General features: G+C 34.8%; 1 protein-coding gene across 5 annotated transcripts in view; it reads right to left on the bottom strand.

Moving 5' to 3' along the window:
* ARHGEF12 (Rho guanine nucleotide exchange factor 12) overlaps window positions 1-26,256 on the bottom strand; it is a 135,418-nt gene that overhangs the window by 32,751 nt on the left and 76,411 nt on the right. For 2 of the 5 annotated variants that reach the window (XM_014785033.2, XM_014785034.2), the window contains 17 exons: window positions 25,553-25,602; window positions 23,232-23,289; window positions 20,761-20,939; window positions 19,452-19,529; window positions 19,140-19,259; window positions 17,387-17,527; window positions 12,565-12,639; window positions 9,824-9,916; window positions 8,186-8,296; window positions 7,789-7,887; window positions 4,830-4,872; window positions 4,420-4,525; window positions 3,858-3,995; window positions 3,326-3,358; window positions 2,892-3,006; window positions 2,125-2,230; window positions 507-719 (listed from right to left, as the gene is read on the bottom strand). In XM_014785033.2, coding sequence (XP_014640519.1) covers window positions 507-719; window positions 2,125-2,230; window positions 2,892-3,006; window positions 3,326-3,358; window positions 3,858-3,995; window positions 4,420-4,525; window positions 4,830-4,872; window positions 7,789-7,887; window positions 8,186-8,296; window positions 9,824-9,916; window positions 12,565-12,639; window positions 17,387-17,527; window positions 19,140-19,259; window positions 19,452-19,529; window positions 20,761-20,939; window positions 23,232-23,289; window positions 25,553-25,602 — 1,758 coding nt within the window. The remainder of the gene's footprint in view (window positions 1-506; window positions 720-2,124; window positions 2,231-2,891; window positions 3,007-3,325; window positions 3,359-3,857; window positions 3,996-4,419; window positions 4,526-4,829; window positions 4,873-7,788; window positions 7,888-8,185; window positions 8,297-9,823; window positions 9,917-12,564; window positions 12,640-17,386; window positions 17,528-19,139; window positions 19,260-19,451; window positions 19,530-20,760; window positions 20,940-23,231; window positions 23,290-25,552; window positions 25,603-26,256) is intronic. The other 3 variants (XM_087433822.1, XM_087433821.1, XM_014785035.2) reach the window with 3 other exon arrangements.

Genomic DNA, 26,256 nt, shown 5'->3' with positions numbered 1-26,256 from the left:
GTTCTATTGGTTATACTGTCTAGCTCCTGCATCTTCAACCTCTTCCTCTCAACTGGCTTCTCCTTAGTATTTAAAAGAAATCTCAAGTGTCTCAGAGTTTTTAAAAAATGTCTTCTTTAGACCCCCCACATCTGCCTCTAACTACTGACCAGTCCCCTCAACACTCCTTTTACTCTTTCTCTATTGGACTCAGCACAATTTGAATTTTTCATTTGTGTGACTATCTCCCCATGAGACTGAGCTGCATGGAGCAAGAATCTATATATAATTATTGCATGTTAACATCTGGTACAAAGCTAATGCCTGACAGAGAGCTCAATACATATTTTCTGAATGGACGAGAACTCAAAATTATCATTCAGCATAGATTTGTCAGTGGTTGTAGAATAATAAAATGTTAAAACTAAATTAAACTGGGATTCAGTCTGGATTAAAATAATCTATCTCTATATTTCTAGTTAGTGTGATTATTTTAAAATCTTGATACTTAGTTAGCATTAGCTCACCCATATCATTTTCTTTCCCTCCTTCCTGGGAAAGAGTGGTCCCTGAAACCACAGGGGACATGGAATTGGCTGGCAGGTATCCAATGTCTGTTCCTTCACTTGCTAACCCACTCTGGCGCAACTTAGCAGAGTCCTGAGGTTCAGGACTCACAGATGAGGGTGTGGATAAGTGCTTAGGGTGGCGTTGTTTCTGTAGTTCCATGGCTCTGCCAACTGAACAGAGAGAAATGGTTAACAATTTGTGTTGCAAAACAGCTAAAAAAAAAAAAGATGATGTAAGCATCTGGAAAAATGTCTGAAATATGGTGGGCCCTAAAAAAATGTAAGATGAATTATTACACAAAGTGAGGGACAGAGAGAGAGAAAGAAAGGGGGGCGGGCAGAAGGAAGGAAGGGAGAAGAGGGAGAGAGGAAGAAAGAGAGAGAGAAAGGCAGAGGAAGATGGAGGAAGGACGAAGAGAAAAGGGAGGGAGATGGTGGAAAACGAGGGGAGAGAAGAGGTAGAGAAAGAAGGGTCATGAGAGACGATGAGGAGAGCAATGGTGGGCGGTGAAGAGGGAATGCTGAGAGACAGAGATAAGTACTTATGGAGCTGGATTCATTTGTAACAGTGAAGATGAAGCCTTTTAGCTCCATGAGCTCTTAACAAGTCCCTACCCCTCTTCTCCCCAACATTCACAACTTCATCATTACAATATGCCTCAGAGACTCTCCAGACTAATCCCTATCCTGCTCATTACCCCTGTTCACATTAGTCACCACGAGAAGCTCAAGACCCTCAGGTCATTCCCCATAGCATTGCACATCCTCACCCAGCTTTGTACATCCCTAATCCTAAAATTCTTCCTTCCTTAATTCCTAAAATTCTTCTTCTGGATCCTGTGGAACTCATGGTCAGCATCTGTGAAATGCTCTATTCTCCTCAACCCCTTCTCTAAAAATTTCCTTCATCTTCTCAGTGTTTCTCAACAAGCAGCACTACTGTTATTTGAGTAAGAATTCCTCATTGCGTGGGACATTCAGTATCACTGTATCACATCACCACTCCCCCTCCAACCATGTCAATATTTTCAAATGTGGTACTGCCCAAGCGGAGGACCACTACATCACCTAGTTTCCCTCCCCATAGTACCACTATCCTTATTTCTCCTGCAGCACTCTCTAGTAAGCTGATCTCTCCCCATTAGGCCTGAGGGTGGAGGGAGATCAGGAAATAAAGCACAATGGAGAGGTGGAGAAATTGTAGAAATATGGAGATAGTGAGTAACATATGTATAAAAAGATTAAACAAAGTATGGTGGAGAAATCCATGCATATTTTGTTTTTTTAATTTAACAATAAGAACCTGAATGCTAACAAAATCAGAATAGGTAAGGAAGCCATGTTATAGACAACTGATAGAATTCTCTACTGCCATTAAAGAAGATGTTTATGACAATTACGCAGCCACATGGGGGTATTTAGTTCAGAAATAATACTGAATGGAAACAAGGCACATTGGAAGTTCAGTGGAATCATTTCAAGAACATCTTTCTCCAGAAATTCATTCTAGCTAAATGAGACTCCGATGTATAAGACGGCATGGAATGGTGGGAACGCATTTCAAACCTCAACCTACTTGCACTGTTGTCATGACGGCTTGGTCTTCTTGGAGGCCCCAGGATGCTGGGGAAGCCTCTTCGCTTCCCTTTTTCTTCGCCTTCCCTATCTTTCTTCATACTTTGCTAGAGTTGAGGGACAATCAAAGAGATAAGAGATACATAACAGAGCAGATTTCTTTTGTTTCTTTCAAACATAGAAATGCAACTCTAATGGTCAGCTGTAGGACACTGGTTAAGTGTAAATGAAAGACACACACATACATGGTACTCATTTGAGGCTGGCGCATAGCACCATGTACACATCAAATTCAATGTCTTTTCAAACCCTTTAGAGCTGACAATTTTGGAAAATAAACAGGGAGTTTCATAACACATCTACTAGGAGCTTGTCCTAAGCAATTCATTCATCTGTTGAACAAATATTTACTAAGCTTATAATGAGTGAAGGCACTATGCTAAAAGCTGGGGATACAATGATGAAGGAGGTCCTCGCCCTCATAGAGCTTCACAATCTAACAAAAATTAAACAAAAACAAATAATTACCAACCATGACAGGTACCATAAAAAAAAGTACGAGGACATCACAGAGTCAGAGATGGAATCTGTGTAAAGCGCTATTTTCACTTCTTACATTGTCTAATAATTAGTTTACACATCTGGATTTCTCACTAGATTTTCAGTTTCTGGAGAACAGGGAAGCATATACTAAGAAGAAGGAAAGCACTGCAGCCAAATGTCAAGAAGCACAGATACCTGCACCCACCACTGTTATTCCAGTCCTACCTTGATTTTTGGAAGGAAACCAATCCGACCCCGTTTGTGCTCCAAATTTCGAGGTTCTTTCACTTTTACTCCCAAATGCTTCATGTACATGAGAATAACATACTGCATTGTCGAACTGAAGGAGAAAGGATTAAGTAAAATAAGACTTTTGAGAAGGGAGGGTGGGTGGAATTAAGATATCAAATGACTTCCAAAACTCCAATGCTGGAATTCTTAGAATTATAATTCATCAAGTAAAAAAGAAGGAACTATCTATTCACTGCAAACAGAAAAGGATTCTACTCAAGACACTAGAATATTAGTCAAACAAAATACAGGCCACCAGAGGGAGACAGTCTATATTTTTAAGTTAAAAGAAAGAAATCATAATTTAGGGCTGACAGGAGAAAATATAGTTTTTTTCTTAAAATTCTAGGAAAAAACATTTATTTTACCTCTTATCTTCTTCTACAGCCTGAGCAGTCATCCTACAAATAAAAACATTTAAAAACGAAATATTGAAGTTGAATAAAAGAGTTGCTATTAAACTTGGATACCTGAAACAACAGAACAGAACCAAATGCTTTGGACCCTATCCTAAATCACTGTCACATGGAATAAAATAGCAAAAAACCTCTAATCCCCAAAGGAACTACATGCTTTTCACACTCATGTCATCAACTGCAAATGTTTTATAGCAAGAAATATTTTCAAAGCCTGTGAACCGAAACTAAAGTATTCAACCTATTTTTGATCAATTAGAAATTTTATAGTCATTCATTTTACCACTATCCAGAAAAAGAAACACAAGAACTTTATCTAAAATATCAGCAAAAATAAAAAATTCCAGTTTCTCAAGTATTATGACAAAATAAACAGCTCCACATACACAATCTGACACCCCTTCTAAATTTGATCAAAGTGTACTTTAAGCATAACTAACATCTCAGTAGAGAAGGCATTTCTACATATACTTCTATTACTTACAACACTTCTTCAATTTTGGCAACAATCTGCTCTGCACATGCCCGTTCCTTCTCCCAAGTTACCCGATCCTTGTCTCGCTCTGCATCAAGTTTAGTCAGTTCACTTTCGGCCAAGGTCAGCCCCATGCTACGTTTCTGCCTAATGGGAATAGGAGAAATTTCCTGAGGTAGCCTAGAGAAAAACTATCTCCCTCTGGAGATGTTTCATCAGAGTTTCCATAGCTATGAGTTTCTAGCAACAGGCAAAATGTCACAGTTTTCTATTTTGGGACCCATGTCACCTAGGACACCAGAGGAAAAAAATTCTAGAGGCAATCACTCAACAGAACACATATCCTTAGCACAGACATAGTACTGAGCTCAAATCCTGAAAGTGTATGGAATGGGGACTATGGACTCTCTCAGAACCACTCCAGCGCTTTGACTGCAGATGTTCATGACGTTTTAATAAGAGTGATAAAGACTATATGCTAAGCCAAGGATTTAATGTGTAACCTTTTCCTACCCCAAAATAAAATTCATTCAGAATGACCATATCAATTTATATCTACCACCAAGCTTACCGAAAATCTTCCAAGTGCCTCTGAACTTCCGGGTGGACTCTTTCCTGCATAGTTTGGATATAGTGGCGATGTAGATCCTCAGGAATAAGCTCGGGTCTTCTTTTTTCTGCATAAAGAAAAGGAAAGGAATTACCTGATCTAACGGTATATTCTGTGCATTATAACTGGTAACGTATCAATGATATCTGGTGCAAACAACTTGAAGTAAAACAAAAAGAAGTTCTTTAATGCAGTTTATGTATTTCATCTCAGAATTCAGATTTCATTTATCCTTAATGCATTACAGACTCTCTTTCTGTTGTGATTCAGATGACCAACTGGTCACCACATGACAGATAAAACCTTTAGGGATGAGTTGAGCTACGAATCTAGAGATGTAATTCTCCAGGATATTGGTGCTTCAGACTTACCTAGATCTACCGATATCTCATCAGGAACAGAAACTTTCAGGTGCTAAAACAAAAATGCAAACAAAAAGTGAAACAGCACTAAGGATTTTTTAAGATGTATATAAGTACTGTATAAAGTAAAGAGACACAACGTGGATACCTATTTTTACAAGCATATTCATGTATAAATTCATTTATTGGGTTCCACCCATCCAAATTTCACAGCTCTGGAATGTTCTATTGTTTAAACTTGAAAATAAGGCCTTTTCCCAAGGATCATGCTATAAAGGAAATGGCTACAATCATTTTACTAGATGACTGAATGCTCTGTGCCTGACTTATTCCTGGCTTTGGCTTTCTAGAATGAATGAATATTGGCTTTGGCTTTGTAGAATTACTTGTTAATATAATCAGTTATACATCATTTAAATCAACATAGGTAAAACCTGAACTATGTGTGTATTATCAAATGAAAAATGTACTCAACTATAACCATGATTTTCATCTGCTATATTTGAGATACTCACACTATAGAACATGGTATTCCCAACCATGTTCCTATGTAAAGTGGAAGAACCCTCACAACAGTCACACTCCTGATGAGAAGGTATTCTATGTCAATGTGGAGGCTTTGGAGTCTTAAATCTCCAGTAACTATCTCTAGTTCTCACTATCGAACTAACTAAGGTGACTGTGTCATAATTTACTTCTTCTTAGCTAGGATTTTTCCCATAATAACTACAGTTTCTGGTCCCATTACCAAATAGTTGTGTTTTCCTTCCCGTCAATTTGGGAAATGTCTTGGAAAAAAAATATTATTTTGCATTTAGAGGAAACATCTTAACCTTTGCATGTTGACTTTGTATTGTACACCTACTTAAGTCATATACTTCCAGAATTCAAACAATTATTATAATATCTAAAGTTTTACATTTGAAAATAAGTCAATGCTAAAAATTATGAGACCTCTATTCATTTGAAAGAACAGTGAAATGGATCTTGAAGCTTTCTCTTTAACTGAAGTTGCCACACAAGAGCTCAAATCAACTTTCCTGAAAGTATTTCTAGCACAAATGCAAAAAAGTACACAAAGGTTCACTTCTATATGTAGGTATTTACATGAAATAAATATCACCTGTGGCATAAAAGAATAATTAGCAAATCTATCAGGGTTCTTACACTTTTATATTGATAAACTTATATAGATTATGAGCAGCAAAATATAAAGTTTTGACTGAGCATGGAGCTCTCTTAAGAATTGTGAAATTCAAACATACTTCAATATACTGTCATTTCTTCATGGAAGCAAATTATCTTAATATCTTTAAACAATGGCAGTATAATCAGAACCCTAACTAATTTATTCAATAAATATCCAACGGCCACTCTGTACCAGGATCTATTTGGTGTTGGAGACACAGGACTGAACAAACGGTACAAGAACATCTGCCCTAATGGAGCTTATGTTTAGAGCAGAAAAGTAGAAATAGGGACAAACAAATAAATAAAATATTAAGTTCTATGAACAAAAATAACACAGGAAAGGTGACAGAAAGTGACAAGGATGAAATTTTAAGTACGGTGGTCAGGGAAGGCCTCATTGAGTAAGTCACTGTATTCTGCGATGTGTAGGTGCGTAGGCAACTTTGTAAAGGAATACAGAGAAAACGGGGCAAGAGCTGGAGGGAGCAGTGAAGCCAGAATGTGTCTGTGTGTGTTTGCTGGTTTTAAAATAGGAGAACTAAGAATGTTTGCATGCTAATATGAATGAGTCTAGAAAACAAAAAGCTGATGCAGGAGAGAAGGGGGATAATTGCTAGAATAACATCTTTGAGGAGGGATAAAGAAATACAATCTGGGGAAACAGGGGAAGAGCTGGCTTCAGATAAAAGCCAGGACAATCTCTCCATAGCATCAAGAGAAAGGGTAGAGCATATGGGACGATGGAGGTAGGAGATATATCTGGTAGAAGTTCTCCTCTGTAAATGTTAAATTTCTTAAAGAAACAGCAAGGTCATCAGCTGAGAAAAGGATAGGAGAGGAGGTGACGGAGGTTTTAGAAGAGAGAAGGTGTGAAACAGTCATGTAAGAGAATTGCAAATGTGAACATGCTAGGGATATGCAGCCTGATTACTCAGGAAGCATTAAGGCTCACTGTTATTATCCTATTATAGCAACGCTAATAGCAAAACTTATTAGTTTAAATCCCTTATTAAGATTTCTATTTGTAAAATAAAACACTATTATCATTTAAGATCTTTTCCACCACTTTTTATTTATTTATTTATTTATTTATTTATTTATTTTCTGGTGAGGGAGTTAGCCCTGAGCTAACATCTGTGCTAATCCTCCTCTTTTTGCTGAGGAAGACCAGCTCTGAGCTAACATCTATTGCCAATCCTCCTCCTTTTTTTCCTGCCCAAAGCCCCAGTAGATAGTTGTATGTCATAGTTGCACATCCTTCTAGTTGCTGTATGTGGGACACGGCCTCAGCATGGCCGGAGAAGCGGTGCATCGCTGTGCCCCCAGGATCCGAACCCGGGCCGCCAGTAGCGGAGCTCGTGCACTTAACCGCTAAGCCACGGGGCCGGCCCTCCACCACTTTTTAGTTAAACTTGTGCCTCCAAACTTCAAAGAGGCCAACCAGACTTCAATTATGCAAAAGTATTATCCTTTGGATCCTGATTTATATATATATGTATCATTTGTGTTCTCTTTTTCACTCTCTCATCCTAATTATGCACATGCATAAACTCAAATATACACATATATCCCCTAAAACCTACTGTGAGAAGTCATATGCCCACAACTCATTTAAAAATGATAAAAAACAACAGTCAAGAGTAATCAATAATTGAGATATAATATAGATGTCAGAAAGCACGATAAAGTCCAAAAACCTGGGAGGGAAGATTGAAAGCACGAGGCCAATGATTCAATGTACTAAAGCAAAGATTATAATATTAACTTGGTAACTTACCGCAGATCGATCCAGGAAGAACTGATGAAACTCAAGGAAGACGCGACGAGTCTCCTTGGAATTGGTCTGTTTATACAAGTCTGAATAGAGATAACAGAGCTGCAGTAGAGAAGGAAATGGAAAAGATAAGTGAGAAGTCATAAAAAACATAATCTGCTAAATCCTCAGTGAGTAGGAATGTTTGGAACAAGTAGATCACCATAAACAATGTAGTAATTATCATTATATAACCAAGTCTTTAAAAAAATAAATAACATTTTAAATATATTTCATATCTATCCTTACATATTTAGAGAACTGAAAGAAGTCTGTCCATTCAGCTTGCAGAAGTGAAAAGTTTTACAGTATATGAATCAATGTAACAGCTCTGAATTGGCTAAATCGTAAAATACATTACCAGCGTTGCAGGGTCAAACTGTGAAACTACATGGTGTAAGAAAACAGCCAAGTGAGCAGGGCGAGATTTTAGCAGTTCAATGCTCTGGAAACAGCTGCACTGCCCATTGATCTAAAAAAGGAAATAATTATATATCAATAACTCCAATAGAAAAATGCAAAATGTAATGTGAGCTCAATTAAACGTAACTATCCAAATTCCACTTTGATTTTATCCTAAAAAAATTTAAGATTTAAAATATTTCACTAGAATTTATTAGCAACAGGCTATGGAACCTCTTCCTCTGAAAATTAATAATCTCTTGAGGATAGGTTGGAAGAACGACCATCTTGGGAGAATGCAAGTTTAGAAAATGATTATCAAGGAGCTCAGATGTCTAAGGAAGGCTTTTTGCCTCATAATGAAATAGCTGTCTTCCTTTTCTTTTGGGCTAAGTGCAGAAATAGTGGTAGGAAATGGAGTTGTATGATTTTAAGTAAAGCAACTCCTAGAATATTTGTATATTCCCTAACTACATTGAACACAGAAAACAGTAATAGTTAAACTAAGGTAACCTAGAATCACAATTTCCAAATAATCTTTTACACATTTAAATAAAAGTAGAGAAGAAAATTAATCTAAACAAATAACACCAATTCTACACAATCTCTTTCAGAAAATACAAGAGAACACTTCTCAACTCATCCTAAGAGGCCAGCATTATTACTCAACTATCAAAACTAGACAAAGACACTAGAAAAAAAGAAAACTAAAGACCAATATTCCCCATAAACACAGATGTAAAAGTCCTCAGCAAAATAATAGCAAACTGAATTCAAGCAATATATAAAATGGAAAATATATTATGACCAACTGGGGTTTATCCTAGGAATGCAAAGCTGGTTCAACATACTAATATCAATCAATGTAATTTATCATATTAATAAGAGACTAAATTAAAAAAACTATGTGATCATCTCAATTATTCAATAAGATTCACATCCATTCATGATAAAAATTCTCAGCACACTAGGACTATAAAGCAACTTCATTAACCTAATGAAAAGTATCTACAAAAAACCTATGGCTAACATTATATTTAATAACGAAAGACTGAATGCTTTCTCCCTAAGATCAGGAATAAGGCAAGGACGTCCTGTCTCACCAGTCCTTTCAATAACTTGTACTACAAGCCCTAACCAGTGCGATAAAGGTAAGAACAAGAAATAAAAACATGGCTGTCTGTTTAGAAAATCCTAAAAAGTCATTTCAAAAAGTTTCTAGAAGTAGTGAGCTTGTTAGCAAGATCATGGGAAACAGGACAAGAATCATGCCAATAATATTCCTATATACCATCAATAAACAACTGCAATTTGAAATTTAAAAAAAAGGATTAACAATAACACCCACTTCCCTCTCCAAAAATGAAATACTTAGGTATACATCAATGACTTTTTATCAGCTTTAAAAGCAAAGTCATTTGTATTGTTCAAAGCTAAAACAAGCAATTAATCTAAGCAATTAACCAATTAACCTTAGTTCTAAGATTTAGCTTCAAATCTTTACAAATATAATTTCAATCTCCAGAAAGTGTTCATTTTGTAACAAACCAAACATCTCAGAAAACTAAATTTTTTTTTTAGAAAAGAATGTCATCACCTGTTCATGTTCAGTACCAAAATCATCATCCTCTGCTCCAATAATATGAGGTGCTATACGGGTTGAGGGACTCCCGATAAGTGACTGAGTATCCTGGTAACATTCAGAGAAAAGGAACAGAAAAATTATGTGGTGGTCAAATTGGGAGAAAGAATAACGCCAAACCATCAAAAAAGACATAGTTCACTAAACTGACTGGATTTCTTTTTATTTACTTTCTTTTAAGCAGTACTTTATTTTCAAAGTGGTTCTCAAATTTTCAAGGCCATGTACCATTTTGGCAAAGAAAACGACAACAGTATTGATTGTTTCTTGGGAGGAAAAAAACATTTCCCCTGGAAAGAACAAACACCCTTTGCTCACTATACCCTTGGTTATCTGATTCTAATCATTCTCTGTGTACTTCATTTATTATTTCATGCATATCCAGATCTTGTTACAGAAAGAAATAAAGTTGGCTTACATAAACAGTTACAATTTTAAAAAGTTAGATATTAAAAAGTGAATGAAGGCAACAGGACAAAGGAAAAACAAGAATAGAAATGAAAAGACAAAGCAAAGAGGCTAATACAACGATTTCTATTAATATAACGTAACTGAAAGCTGTCACCAACCCCTATTTTTTCATTTTTAATTCATTTTCATAAGTGCATAACGCAGGGTTTTTCAACCCTGGCACTGTTGACATTTTGGGCCAGATAATTCTTTGTTGTGGGGGATGTCCTGTGAATTGTAAGATGTTTAGCAGCATCCTTAGCCTCCATCCACCCGCTAGATGCCAGTAGCAGCCTCCCTGTCACGACAATCAAAAATGTTTCCAGACATTGCCAAAGGTCCCCTGAGAGACAAAAGCACTCCTGGCTGAAAATCATTGGCACAATGCAATAAAACTTTCAAGTAATCACACAAACATTGCTAAAGAAACAAGGATAAAATTGAAAAATAAATTGTACAATGGCAGATCTCATTCCCATGTAATAGTTCATCCATTTGTCAACTCTCAAAGTTGGATTTAGTATGAAAAAGGCAGTGTAGAGGCATTAATGTATAATGTAAAATATATAGGATGCTTGAAGACCACAAATACTAGAATCAAAGATCATATAGAATTAAGAGAAATAAAACTTTGGGAAGAAATAGGAAAAGAATAAGTTGGGCTTAAATCTGACAGCAGTTGAAGACGCAGGGTCTGGAGTTAAGCAAAGAGAGTGGGGCTATAACAACGTGGGAGTCATCTGCGTAGTAGTTACAGTTGAAACCATGTACAAAGATCCACAAGTTATAAACTAAGTGAATAATATATAGCTGTAGTTTTTCCTCCTTAAGTGTATTGCAACGCGATGTATTTGCACCTCCTAAACTTGATTCTGCCTTTTTTACTACTTATTTTTAAACCTCAAGGTTTTAATAATTAAAAAAAAATCAGGTGAAACAACAGAAATTTGTTTAGAGTAGTAGACAACTTTTGATTTTACAGCTGATTCAATATCTCTGATTTTTCAATAGTCCTACTTGCTAATAATGGATGCATCACAATATGCTGTTAAATCTTTTACTATAAAACCTTATACAAGTCTAATTAAAAAATAAAATCAGGGGCTGGCGCCATGGCTTAGTGGTCGGGTGCGCGCACTCCTCCATTGGCGGCCCAGGTTCGGATCCCAGGCGCGCACTGACGCAACTGCTTTTCCGGCCACGCTGAGGCGGCGTCCCACATACAGCAACTAGAAGGATGTGCAACTGTGACATACCGCTATGTGCTGGGGCTTTGGGGAGAAAAAGGGAAAGAAAGGAGGAGGCTTGGCGACAGATGTTAGCTCAGGGCCGGTCTTCCTCAGCAAAAAGAGGAGGATTGGCATGGATGTTAGCTCAGGGCTGATCTTCCTCACAAAAAAATAAGTCAATACAGTGGAATCTATTAAAAATAAATAAATAAATAAAATAAAATCAGACTGCTAAAAGTATTCAAGTAAAAATACGCAAGATCCAGTAGTTCTACTTCTGAGTATATACCCAAAGAATTGAAAGGAACAACTTGAACAGATATTTGTACACTCATGTTCATAGCAGCATCATCCACAATACCTAAAAGGTGGAAACAACCCGAGTGTTCACTGACGGACGAATGGATAAACAAAATGTGGTATATACATACAATGGATTATTATTCAGTCTTAAAAGGGAAGGGAATTCTGACACAAGCTACAACATGGATCAACCTTTAAGACATTATGCTAAGTGACATAAGCTGGTCACAAAAGCACAAATATTGTATGATTCTACTTATATGAGGTTCTTTGAGTAGTCAAATTCATAGAGACAGAAAGTAGTATGGTGGTTGCCAGGGGCTTGGGGGAGAGGATAATGGGGAGTTAGTGTTTAATGGGTGCTGAGTTTCAGTTTGAGAAGATGAATTCTAGAGATGGATGTGGTGATGGTTGCACTACAATGTGAATGTAACTTAATGGCAATGAACTGTATACTTAAAAATGGTTAAAATGGTAAATTTTATGTTATGTATATTTTACTACAATAAAAAAATAACATTAAACCACCTAATAATAATAACTAAATATGGAGTAGCTCTCCATCAAATCTTTATTAAGTTTCTTTAATAAGTTTAAGCTTTTTCTCAAAAAAAAAAAAAAAAAAAAAGAATATATAAATATCAGAATATGCCTGTCACTTAAGAATAAGGAAAGCTAAAGAAAGCACTATCATTTCTTGGATTTCATACTCACAGTGTCCTGATTTACTTCACTTTTCTCTAGGTTTTCCTCTAGATAAATCCTCTCTTTCAGGCCACTCTTGGGACTCTAATGAAAAAAGACATCCAGTTCATTTCAATAAGTTCACCAAAAGGAGATCCATTCAGAATAATTTCTGAATTTCATACTTGTATTTGAAACTACTAAACACCTCTCATATAATACCTGGCTCTGCTACTTTTTTCCTGACTTTGACAAGTCACAGCTTTTTAGTTTTATGTTGCTAAAACAACATAGAACCAACAGAACAGTTTTACTTCATCTCTAGGCCTGAGGGCTAATTTCTACTAAATAACTCTAACTAGATATATTACATATCTCAAACTCATTACGTCAAAATTAAACTATATCTTTATCCATCTCCTCTAATCCCCTCTGTCCCAAACTATTCTTTCTATCCAAGTTAAAAGCATTTTGGCCTATTTATATGAATGAAATTAAGCTTCTATTTTTCTGTTACTACCTCATGTGAAACTAACATATGCATTTATATAAAATTTACATGGTATGTTTGGGATGACCTAGTAAAAATACAAACTATACGATATGCAGAAATTTGGAAGAATAAGGAACACTCCAAAGCAATGGGAGCCATTCTTCAGAGCAGCTGAAAATGAGGTACAAAATATTTTTATGTGAACGCCAATAGGAAAGATACATACTATCTATACATATACCAAGATACCACACGACAGAGAAAACAGCAGTTTCAAATACAAGGCCCACCTTGGAGAAATGGATGACTCTGGGTCTTGGACAAGAGAGAGAGAAGATAAAGCTAGAATAATCCTGTCACACCAAAGAGCAAGAAAGCTATCAAAGTTACTGGAGAGTCATGTCAAAAGAACACAGAAGACAACTTGAGGGGGCTCCCATTGGCCAAAAAAGGGACAATTTAAGCATTAAAAAGAATAACAACTGCAACAGACTCAAACATAATAAGCAAATATATTAAAATATATGAATTCAAAATATTACACACACATTCCCACATTGGTGACCCTTGGAGTTGGTTAGGGTATCAACTCTTCTGATTACAGAACTCTTCTGATACATGAAGGAAAAGAATCAAGTATTTATTCTGCATTTCCTATATATGCTATATTTTAGGGTAACCTAAAAGCTAGTAAGGGAAAAATTCTTCTTTATAAAATAATTCCATCTAATACAGAAGGACTGACAAAATTATAATATCATCCTTTGAAACTGCTCATTAAATAATGGATGCAAGCATTTTGATCATCAGTGGCAGGTAAAAACATTAGATAAATCCTTAATGGAGAACTTTATAATGAAGAAATCATACTGACATCATCTGAACACCTTAAACAAATTTACAGTCATAAAAAGACAACCAGACATTCACCTCCTAATGTGATGTAATAGGATATACACAGTGCCACCCATGAATTGTTCTTGCCAAAAAACAACTATCAAGCCTTAATCTGATCAAGACTCTAGATCTCACTATCAGTTTTCAGGAAATATACATAGAGGAATATGTTAAACAACATCATGAAAATATAATTAGAATATAGGTTGTTTTATTGGAAATATGACCCATTTTCTTTAACAAAAAAATGGGAAAACAAAAAAAGAGGAGAGAACTACTATATATTAAGAGATTTATTAACTAAAGGCTGAAGACCTTGACTGGATCCTGATTCAAATAAACCAAATGCAAAAATATCATTATAAGACAATTAGGGTGATCAAATTGCATATTAAGAAAATATTAGTTCTTAATATTTGATAATGGTATCATGGCTATATTTTTTTAAGTCTTCTTTTCTGTTATAGATGCATATTATTGAAATAATGTCTTGGATTTACTTTAAGATCATCCAGTATTCGGAGGGTGTGAGGAATGGGGGATATAGACAAAACAAGTTTGAGCACTTGTTGATGACTGCTGAGGCTGCGTGATAAGGTACATGGGGAGATGGGGGGATCATTATGCTAGTCTATTTTTCAATAGGTTTGAAAATTTTCCAAATAATTTTTTAAAAATATCAGCCACAAACTGAAAATCAGAGAGGCAGATGTTCTGAATTTTAGATGATGATTTGTGGTCAGGTTGCTTCTCTTGTGAGAACTGAGTATGTAGGTATTCTTTAAAGCCTTCTCTGAGGTGAGAAAAAGCAGGGAATTTTACAATGATAATGATACCAGAAACACCAAAAGGAGATTACTTTATAAAAATGAGCAGAAAATGGAAAAAAAATTAAAAGTATTGATTCAAAAGATTAAAAGACTGACTGGTTCCTACAAGCTTAATACAGTACAATTGAAACAAACATGGAAATCCATAAGCTAAAAGCAGCCCATCTTTAGCTTCAGACAGACACTTGTAGGAATTAAACTAGTTTGTTATGTGTTCAGTAAATATCCTAGTCTGCAATATATCATCTCTCACCTGGATTTCCACAATATCCATCTATTTACTTGGCCTTAGTTTCCTCATCTATAAAATGGTGACACTGTTTCTTCAAAATTATTACAAGAGTTAAAATGAGTATCTGTAAAGCATTAGGTACAACTGCTGACACAAAGTAGGTGTTCAATAAATGGTAACTATTTATTAGCCAATCAACACACATTTGTTAAGTTCCTATTAAGCCAGGCAGTCTTCCTTCCTCACAGATCTCCCTCTCTCTTTACTCCAATTCGTTTTCCACACTGACATGTTTCTGATTGTGCCTCTCTTCTGCATTTAAGATAAAGCCCAAACTCCTTAGTCATTCATCTTTTGCTTCTTCAAATACTTATTAAACACCAATTATGTGTCAAACAGTCTTAATTCATTGGAATGCCTGTTTCTACACTTGCCAATTCACTCTGTATTTTATAAAGTTATATTTCTAAACCATAGATTTTACTGTACCATTCTTCTAAATATAAGATAAAAAATTCAAATTTTTCATTCGAATTACTTGTTCTGAATTTGTACAATCTGCTAGGCTTTGGAGACATAAAGTCCGATAAGACGGTCCCTGTGCTCTCAAGAAACTTTCCATGTAATGGTAGAGACAAGCCATGAAAACAGAGAGGAGAAGCAGCACTAAATCAACAAGGAGAATATGAGAAGGATTCCCAAAGCAGTACTGCTAGAACGAGTTGAAGCCCTTTATAACCTGGATTCAAGACTTTGTTTCTAAGATACACTCTAGCCGTGTCATCCATAACCCTAACATACCAGTAAAATTTTCACCACTTTCCCCAAATGTTATGTATTTTCATACCTCAGTGCCTTTGTTTATATTTAGAGTACTGGTACTCTGGAGCTAGGTAGAGGCAGATCACTTATTATCCGGGTAAGTTTGGCAAGTTAGTTAACTCCTTTTGGCCTCAGTTTTTTCTTTTGTAAAGTTATGATAACAATAATAGTACTACTGTTTTCACAATTAATTAAGATAAGGAATGTAAAGCACTTACTACAGCATATAGTACGTATGCCCAATAAATATTAGCTATTATAATTTTTTTGAGTCAAAATTGAAATTTTTCATTAAAACCTTTAGCCTATCCAATCATAAGCCTCCTATTACCACCTTTCAAAGAAAAATAAAAAATCCTTATATTTTCCACATGAGGAACTGAGTCATTGGGCCTAAGCGTCAAAAGGTGGCCTGAATGATGGCTTAAACCAGTGGCTTTCAATTATTTTTTACCGCAACCTTCAATAAAAGAGACATTTTACATTGTTAACCAGCACACACACATATATACATGTGCATATACACACAGCAAAAGTCACATGAAGTAAACACCTCTTCTACATGCAAAGCACTCTTATTTTCTATTCTATTCTTTTTTTTAATGCTAGTCCCAACTCACTAAATTGACTTCATGACCCACAGTTTTAAAAACACTGGTTTAGGGCCAGCTCCGTGGCTTAGCGGTTAAGTGCATGCGCTCTGATGCTGGCGGCCCAGGTTCAGATCCCGGGCACGCCCCAAGGCACCACTTCTCCGTCCAACGCGAGGCCGGGTCCCACGTACAGCAACTAGAGGCATGTGAACCTACGACATACAACTATCTACTGGGGCTTTGGGGGGAAAAACATGAATAAATAAAATCTTTAAACTATATTTAAAAAAAAAACACTGGTTTAGACTACTTTCTTCATCACTTTTAAAGAGGGTAATCTATCTTTAAGTCATTATTCTTATCATTGCATACTACTTACAAAGTATTGCTGAGTAAATAACACTGAACTTAGTTTTTAAGTATTCATATGACTATGGTGCTACATCATATTCAACTTAAAATATTTTTTTATCATCTCCTTAAATAATATCCATGTTTATATGGCAATTTCTGAGTTAATCAAGAAAGTGTTACTCAAAATGGGCTATTAACTGAAGTCTATCTAACAGGACTAAGGCTTTTCCTCTTCGTAATGGCAAAGTGCCCCATGATTCAAGACTGAGTCACTCTGACCACAAATGGAATATTAACACGCTCTTAAAGATATCAACAGTTGGCCTCTCGGTTCAGTAAGAAAGCACTGGCATTATTAACTTCTCTATCCACAAACAAGATGCCTGCTGGGAAATTCCATCTCCTCAAAAGAAACATTTGGCAATGGGTGTCCAAAGGAAAAAGTGAACTCTGGAATTAAAAGCTCATATACAACAGTGCCCAGAATTTCCGTTCATCAAATTGCTATATTAAGGATGGTGGTGATAAAAAGTAAGTAATAAGAGAACACCTCTAATTCACATAACTTAAGATCGAATCTAGAAAGGGGCTGTAGAGAAGGACACAGAAGATAAAGATGTAGAACACTTACATCTGCATTGTCACTGCCGTGCCGAGAAACATCTCCACTGCTATAGTCAATTCTGCCTAGTCCATCACCAGGATCTGCTTCTAACTCACTGACTGTTAGCGTGTCACCTAAAGGCTTGGAGGATGTAACTATAGCTCCATCCTAAAACAGATTAAACACACACACACACAAACATATAAAGAGAGAACTCTCATTATTGACTGCATAAATAAATAGAGTCACACTGCAATCTAAATGGAGACTGTTAAAAGTTGGCCAGTTTGATGTGATCAAGAATGCTTACAGCTCTAAATGTTAAAAGCATAAATAACTACTAATTCTGTGGTTCTAAAATGGCATGACCTTAAAGACCAGGAAAATAATATTTTAGTAAAGACAATAAAAGTTCAAACTTCCAAAGAGAGCAAAAAGATAAAATAGTTTGTTAAATTATATAATTTGCATTCCCTGCCCATTAGTAAAGATTATTACACTATATATAACTTTGAGCAAACTGCCTTCCAACACTTTAGAATTTCAATAAACTGCCAATTCTGGGACACAATGCCATTAACATAAATTATTATAAGCCTTTAGATCAGGAACCACATTTTTAATGTTTAGAGTAAGAATGTTGTCTTCGCTCAGTAATAACAACAACATAAAACTGTCAACATTCCTGAAGCATAATACTCAAAACTTCATATACCTAATGAGATTGAAAGTAATGAAAAAATAAATAACCTGTAACAGAATGTATACTAAACCAAAAAGTCAGGAGGCTTTACAACTGTGTGACCTTGTGTAAGTCATTTAACCAGTTTAGGCCTTAATTTTCTCAACTATAGCGTGATTTTTTAACTTTAAACTGAGCATATTAGGCTAGATGATCTCAAAGAATCCTTTTAGTTCTATGAATCTGTGGCTTTCACTTACAGACCTAACTCAGGAAGAATAATAAATCAACAGCTTTCACTCATTTTAAATGGTACAGGTAATTTGCCCATTTTGCTTTAAGATGAAGTATTAAGAAGTTTTTCATCTCCCAAATCTGAATATTATAGAATATAAATTTAGTTGACATACAAATGCTGGGCTATTTTTTCTGAGACCATCATCTCTATAACTTATACCCACATAGCAAATTCCATTGAAATCTGTTTTTAAATTACAACAAAAATACAGTCATTAAGAATAAGAATGTGCTTTGAATTCATCAGACTAGGTTTAAGTTCTAGTCCCACTGCTTTTGAGTTACATGACCTCAGACAAGTTATTTAATCTCTCTGAGTTTCTCTAAGTGTATATGTAAAATGGCGAAAAAACAACAGTAATATCTAATCTCAGAGGGTTGTTGTGCAGATTAAATAAGAAAATGCTTGGCCATGTATTTAGCACAATGCCTATCATTTTGTAAAATTTTATGTCACTACTTAAAAACATAGCCATTCTGTTTCAAAATGGCAGAATGAACCTCAAAAACGTAAATATATCTAAACATGTTTTAGTAGTTTGTCACATCATAGCAAAAGCACTCAATTCTTTTTAAAATTATTATGGAATAAATAAATATGATATTATGAGCAAGCAAACAATCAAAAGCCTATATTTTTTCAGTTAATCATTATTTCTGTAACATCCTGCACAGGACATCCTGTTGGCCTATGCTAGAAAAAATAACTTTCAAAAAAGGCAACTGCAACATTCTCTGACACATTCCCAGAAGAAAATTCTCCTGCAAAGAGTTGGGTAGCACTTTTAATAGTGATGCTACCTGAGCAGAGCCTGTGGCTTTGGATAACTGCTCTTGCAGCTGAGGAATGTGTTTCTTGGCCTCTTGGATCTCTTTTAGCAATCTTTGGGTAGGTGTTCGGTTGTAATCTTCCTGCAATAACTGAAAAGTTATAAAAATATTTTGAGAATTAATTACTTATGTCAAGAAAATATAGAAAAAGTCCATTCTTAATAAAATAGCTGATGGCACTCATTACAACACTGCTTGATTGTGATTATGATAAATATCAACTCAACTATGCCCACTCACGTTTTTATTGGCCTGTAAACAGCCCAATTTCTAATTTAGTACCTGTAGCCGTTCCTGTTCTTTCTGTAACATTTTTCTCAGAATTTCTACTTTCTGGTTATGAACCACATTGTTTTCCTCCTAGAAAAAGATAAAAAACAAACAAACAAAAAAGAACGAATACAGAGAAAGTGAAGCTATAATAAATAGCAAAACGAGACACAATATTATGTCTCAGCTGCAATTTTCAATCCTTATTAGGATTTTCTTTATTTCCAGCAGTTATGAGGACAGGCTTTTAGACGTGACACTTATAGATAAAAGGCTACAGGGAAATTTCAGCCCTGCTATTTCACTTTTACTAAACCAGGTTCAAGAGAACGTTAAATATTGATAATAGTTGGAGAAATGAAGTTGCCTTAAGTATAAGAATAATATCTTATACTTTCCCTCCTTTGGATCTTTACTATCAACCCCCATGCATGACTCAAATTCCCAGTACTTCCTACCTGAAATATTAAAACAGTTCCCTAACTCATCTCCTGCTCTCTCTCCTTGTTTCACAATCCTGTAATATTTTATCAAATTAGTCTTCCTAAAATCCTGTTATAACCACATTACTCTCTTGCTCAGAAAAATTTTAATGGATTCTTACTGCCTATCCAGTTACATGTAAACTAGCCTGGTAGTTCTGATTTTTCAAAATAAATATCTTACTTTTTTCAAGATCATTTTCCATTACACTATCCTTAACAGGCACCAGCCAAACAAGAGGCCTGGCTACTTCCCCAAAACACTTGGCGCTTTCTCGGCTCTTTACCTATGTTTATTCTGCTTTCTCTACCTGGGTTGCCTTCTTCCCCATTGCCACCACTTAAAAGTTACCTGTTTCTCAAGGCTCAACGCAAATAATAGCTTTCCTTAAATTCCCTCTCTATCACAACTGGATGTGCTTTCTCCCTCCTTTGAATCCTCACAGAACTTAATATTTTCCCCTTCATAACGTCTACATTCTGCCTTTGTATAATTACTTGTATACTCTTGATTCAATCTCAAACAATAAAAGTTTATTAAGCACCTACTATATGCCAAGCAATATTTCAGGCCCTGGGAATACAACAATAAACACAATAAACAAAAAAACCCTGTCCTCTTAAAGTATATACTCTAAGATAACTAGGGACCTTGAACATAAGATATCTGAAGTATATTTTTGTGGGCAGCACATTCCAAATTATTACATAATTTTTATATTAGGAAGTTATTTTCTAGAATTTTGAACTTATTTATCAGCTCAATACTTCAACACTCTTAACATAAAGCAAAGGTATCATACAACTGAGCATTTATAAAGAAGTTTTCCCACTCTTACCCCCACGAGCACAGGACTAGTAATTCTCTCCATATTCCCAGATGCTCCAGGTGAATGAGGGGATGTCATGATGGGAGACATATGTCCAATGACTGATGGCTCTACTTCAGAATCAGTGAGTGGAATCTGGGGTGACCCGGGTGGGCGTCCCTGAACAGTGAGAGCTACATAGGAACCAGCTTGGGGCAGGGAGAAGAAAGAAAGGGGAAAGAAGGGAAAATAACACTGTTAAAAAAATTTTTATAGCATTTCACTACTTAATCTTTGACAACTCTAAAAGATTGAGTTAAGTAAGAAAGTTTCATCATCTGCTAACCATTTCCCCATAGAAAAAGAATCTAATTTGTCATTTCTCTTTTATGATTCCCTAAAAATCTAAAAGACCAATGCCATTTTCAGATAGCAAATTACTATTCACAAAGATCAGATGTTACTTAAAAGCAAATAAAATTAATCCCAAGAATTTTTTTTAATTTAGAGAAGAATAAATTAATACCAACCATCTACTAATGACTATGTTCAATTAATTTCTTAAATGTAAATTTAAAAAATCATTACATTTTAAGATGATACTAATTAGGCAGGATTTAACTAATTTTCTGGAATATAATGATGCAATTTTAAATTAACTGTAAAAAGTGAGTATGACAAAAAATATCCCACAAAAACTGGGGGAAAAAACCTACCATAAATAAGTAGTAAGATTTAATTTTTAAAATTTGGAGAAGACAGAAACTCACTTAAGCATATTACCAGAAAAAAACACTACAGAAAGCAAAATTAACCATAACCAGAAAGACTCAACAACAGACATTCATTATTTATCTAGTATCAAGAAGAAATGAGACTGTCCAAACAAATGACTTTCCCATATAACTGACCTTTTAAACGGCAAAGTCTTTCTCTTAGACTTTCCAACAGAACTTTTAAATGTATTTCACACTTTTCTCCCAATTTAATCCTTCCATGGAACTCACTGTCAATTATTTCACACTGTTTGGAGTTCTAAAAACTATTTTCTTTCATTTTATGGTCACAAATGTTATGATTCGGGGGGATTTTAGGTATACACACTTTTTAAGGTTTTTCAGTCTTATTTCTCTCTGTCAGAAATTCATCTATTATATCTATCTACTTATTCATGTGCTTGCCTCCTTGAGCTTCCTAGATCTTCCCTTCCCTTCTTTAGCAATTTTTAAACTGCTTTGATTTAAAATCACTTTTATTATGTCTAGAACATGCATTAAAGAGTAGGACATGAGGGAGCTCTACTACAAGTATAGTATATAGGTTTTAGGCATTTAAAATTTATATCTGTTTTGGATACTCAGAGTGTTTTATGCTTACTTTAAGTTTTTAGCTAGGTTCTCATTATTGGATAAGTAATCTATTGCTATAGGCGTAGGATTTAGTTTTTTAAGAAAAATTTATATTGGAATGAGTAAAATATATAACCTAAAAAGCTAAAGAAATAATCTTATTTTTAATACTCTGTAATAGTTATCAGGCACATATTTACTATAAACCATCATATATATGTAGCACATAAAAATTTATAAATCACCATCTCATTAAATAAGTACTCAAATTTATTCAAGTATAGGGATCTCATGGTGATCATCACATTTCTTTCTAAAATGCACTGAGGTTCAGAACTGTGAACAAAGTGACCATTAGAGCACTGGTACTCTGATGAAAAGGTAAAGGAATTCATGGGTTGCTTTACTTAAGTAATAAGAAGGCCAAGACAGAATTCAGTTTACTGAGTTTATTCTAAAGATGTCCACTCAATGAAAAGAAATAGGAATAAATAAAACAGTAGTATTTCTGCTTGGCCATAAATAACTATCTCGTATTTGTAGTCTACTTTATTGTGAAATAGTCTGATGAAAAAGATTATAAATTCTTAACCCTGGCGATTTCCAAAAGAAGATCACCACTCTGGGTTATTTAATCATTTACTTATCTGAGGGAAAGTGATTATGCTAGATGATTTTTAAAGTTCCATTTCAGCTTATCCAGGCCATTGTGTCTGATTTCTCAACCTCTTCCCTCTGAGGTGACTCATGCATTTCTTTCAAATACATGCTTTCAGCATTACCAAGGATGACAAGGATATTATAATCAACCACATATATGAAGTGGATGGGAGATATTTATTAGTAAGTTAAAAATTTTCACCTCAGATTTTCCTTTAATGCAGGGGTCAGCAAACTCCAGCCAAAGGGCTAAATCCAGCCCACAGATTGTTTTGGAAAATAAAGTTTTACTGAAACACAACCACACTCATTCATTTACACATCATCTATGACTGCTTTTGTGCTACAATGACATAGTCAAGTAGTAGACCATATGGTCCACAAAGCCTAAAATATTTACTATCTGGCCTATTACAGAAAATAGAAAATGTTTGTTTATCCTCACTTGAGAGTTTGAGAAAACAATTAACACTGAGAATAACATTCACCTACATTTGATTAGCTTCACCACTTCCAAATGGTTTGAATGAGTCACCAGAGTTCCATTCACCTGTAAGAAAATGAAAGTAGTGTATGTCAGATACATTCTACTGAGACCAAGGATAAATTTATTTCAGGAATTATTATACATAATACAACCAATTATGATATAATATAGCACACAGGGCTATATTAAAATATGAACATATTTAGTTCAATATTAACTTTTATCACTATTCTGTAAGGTATACTTAGCAACAAAATGAACTTGAACACAAAACAAGGCCTTGATTTAAATACCTTATTCACCATAAAAAATGACAAAACATACCATGCAACAGACTTACAAATCTTTCACAGCGAAGGGCTCTTGCAAATAGAAAAGATCTCTTTGCTTTTATATTTTTTATTTTTTGTGAGGAGGATTAGTCCTGGGCTAACATCCGTGCCCATCTTCCTCTACTTTATACGGGACACCGCCACAACATGGCTTGACAGGCGGTGCCGTGGGTCCGTGCCCAGGATCCGAACCTGGGAACCCCGGGCCACCGAATCAGAGCATGTGAACTTAACCGCTATGCCACCGGGCCGGCCCCAAGATCTCTTTGCTTTTAATTACAAATTCAATTATTTGTCAAAATCATAATAAATTTTTTAAAAGATGAAAAAATAAGCAATATTTCCACAATAATACTCAATTTACTTTCAGTTTTCCAATCATGACCTAATGTTTACAAAGAAAATTAATTTTCAGACAGGCTAAATGCAGGAAATGTTATCCAAAGTCTCCACTAAACCAAACAAATTAAAGTAAAAATATCAAACATGGATCTAACATTAATATTATTTTTTCTGATGCAAGTAATATTAATTTTTACAAGTTCAAATATATCAGTGTATAAAAGAGAAGTAAAAGTATACTCATTATGCCCATAAGAGATGATCACTGATAACCATGATGTTTAACCTTTGAGACACTATTCTAGCATACACACATACAGATACACAGACACATAAACATATATATATAATAACTGCATTTTTCCTGCAAATAAATAAATACTTTTTTATTGTATTGTGGATATTTTTCAATATAGGTACACATAGACCTAATCCATTGTTTTTAAAAGCTGCAGATGAAATGCAATTTATTTATTTAGCCCTCAGTTTACGAATATTTAGACTGTTTACAAGTTTTCAATATGATAAAGCTGAAATGAATTTCGCTGTACACATACCACCTAACATTTGTACATTTATTTCCTTAGATAAGTTCCTAAAAGCAAAGTTGCTGGTCAAAGGTTATATACATTCTTAAAGTATAAAACTTTTGATACATATTCACAAATTTCCATTAAAACAGATTTTACCTAATTTATACTCACAACAAGCTTATGAGAGCAGCCATTATACCATACCCAACTACACCAAATGTGTATTATCAATCTTTAAAATTTCTGACAACCAAATATATTGTCACCTATCATTTTAATTTCTACTTCTTTGTTATTAATGAGGTTGGACATATCCTCATTAATATATTATTTATTTCAATTGCTATGGGGACTTGCCTGATAAAATTCTTTGCTCATTTTTCTATTAGACTACTTTTTCTCTTCTTAGTAATTTAAAAGTGCTCTTTACAAATAAGGATATCATACTCTGTAATATGTTTCAAATTTTTTTTCCAGATAGTTCTTTGTTTGTAAATATGTTCATGGTGACTTCACCTGTATAGTAATTTGATTTTACCAAATCAGAATTAGTCAGTAGTCTCTAGAGTCATTACTGTCTAATCCATTCTTTCTCTACTGATCAGAATTCAAGGCCTGTTTCTAGATTCTCTATTGTGTTCCATTGATAGGTCTATATCTAGACTAGTCATTTGCTTTAAATTAATCCATACCATCTCACCTCACACATACCCATATACATAAAACATTTTTTTCTTTAGCTATTCTTATACCTTCGTAAAGTTCATTTGGAAGAATAATCCATTTGACAAGTAACGACACACTTCCCCAATTCTACTAGTATATTTTGATGAGAATTTCCTGCCCACAGATTAATCTGGAGAGAAATGATCTTTACAACGAGTTACTCTCCTATCCAAGAACATATATAACTCCATTTATTCCAGCCTTTTATTATGCCCGCCAGTAAAGCGCATAATATTAATTTTTAAATAAATGAAATAAGTTTTTATAGTCAACAAATCCATCATATATAATGCACTGCTTTTTATAAAAATCCAAGTGAAAAAAAATCAAAACATGGCTAATATAGGCTGTTTTTGAATTCTACCATAAATTCCATAATAATCTTTTCCTTACCTTGATGATTCGATCACCTGTCTGTACTCCAGCCCGCATGGCTGCTCCATCTGTAAGAGAAACTAATTACTTAAAATGTAATTCATTAGTATTCACTGATAATCTTCTTGAAAGAGAGGCAGTGTAACAAAGTGGTTAAAAACATGTGCTGTAAAGTCAGACAAACTGAAGTTCAAATCCTGCCTCTGCCACTCACCAGCTGTGTGATGATGGACTGATTTTATGTTTGTTTTTTTTTTTTTAACTCTAAGCTTCAATATCACCTATAAAATGAGGAATAAAAATACCTACCACAAATTATAGCACCCAACATAAAGGAAGTATTCAATATTTGGTAATAGCAGTAGAAGATATTATTATTGTCATTTTGGAAAAGAATGGATTATTTTTGAGCTTATAACCATTTCTTTGATCTGTCTCTACCAAGATATCTCTGGTGCCATGAAGAAATAAAATTCCACAAACTTCTATAAGTGATGATGTATAAAATATCATGACCAAGGAGTCATATGATTTCTAAAACTATACAAGAACTGTTTTTTTCCTACAAAGTACAAAGAAAATCAACTGGGGTAAATTAAACTCATGCCTATAACTATGACACTAAAGACAAATCTAGCACAATAGGCCATATGACCTGCAATGTGTGTGATTATTTTATTCTGGGCAATAGACATTATTTAAACTCTTCTATTCTTATTCTG

The sequence above is a fragment of the Ceratotherium simum genome, chromosome 7 (assembly GCF_057802395.1).
Source record: "Ceratotherium simum simum isolate JZ-2026a chromosome 7, ASM5780239v1, whole genome shotgun sequence".
Taxonomy (NCBI): Eukaryota; Metazoa; Chordata; class Mammalia; order Perissodactyla; family Rhinocerotidae; genus Ceratotherium; species Ceratotherium simum.
The sequence above is the reverse complement of the archived record's forward strand: the minus strand, read 5'-3'. Positions and strand labels throughout refer to the sequence as shown.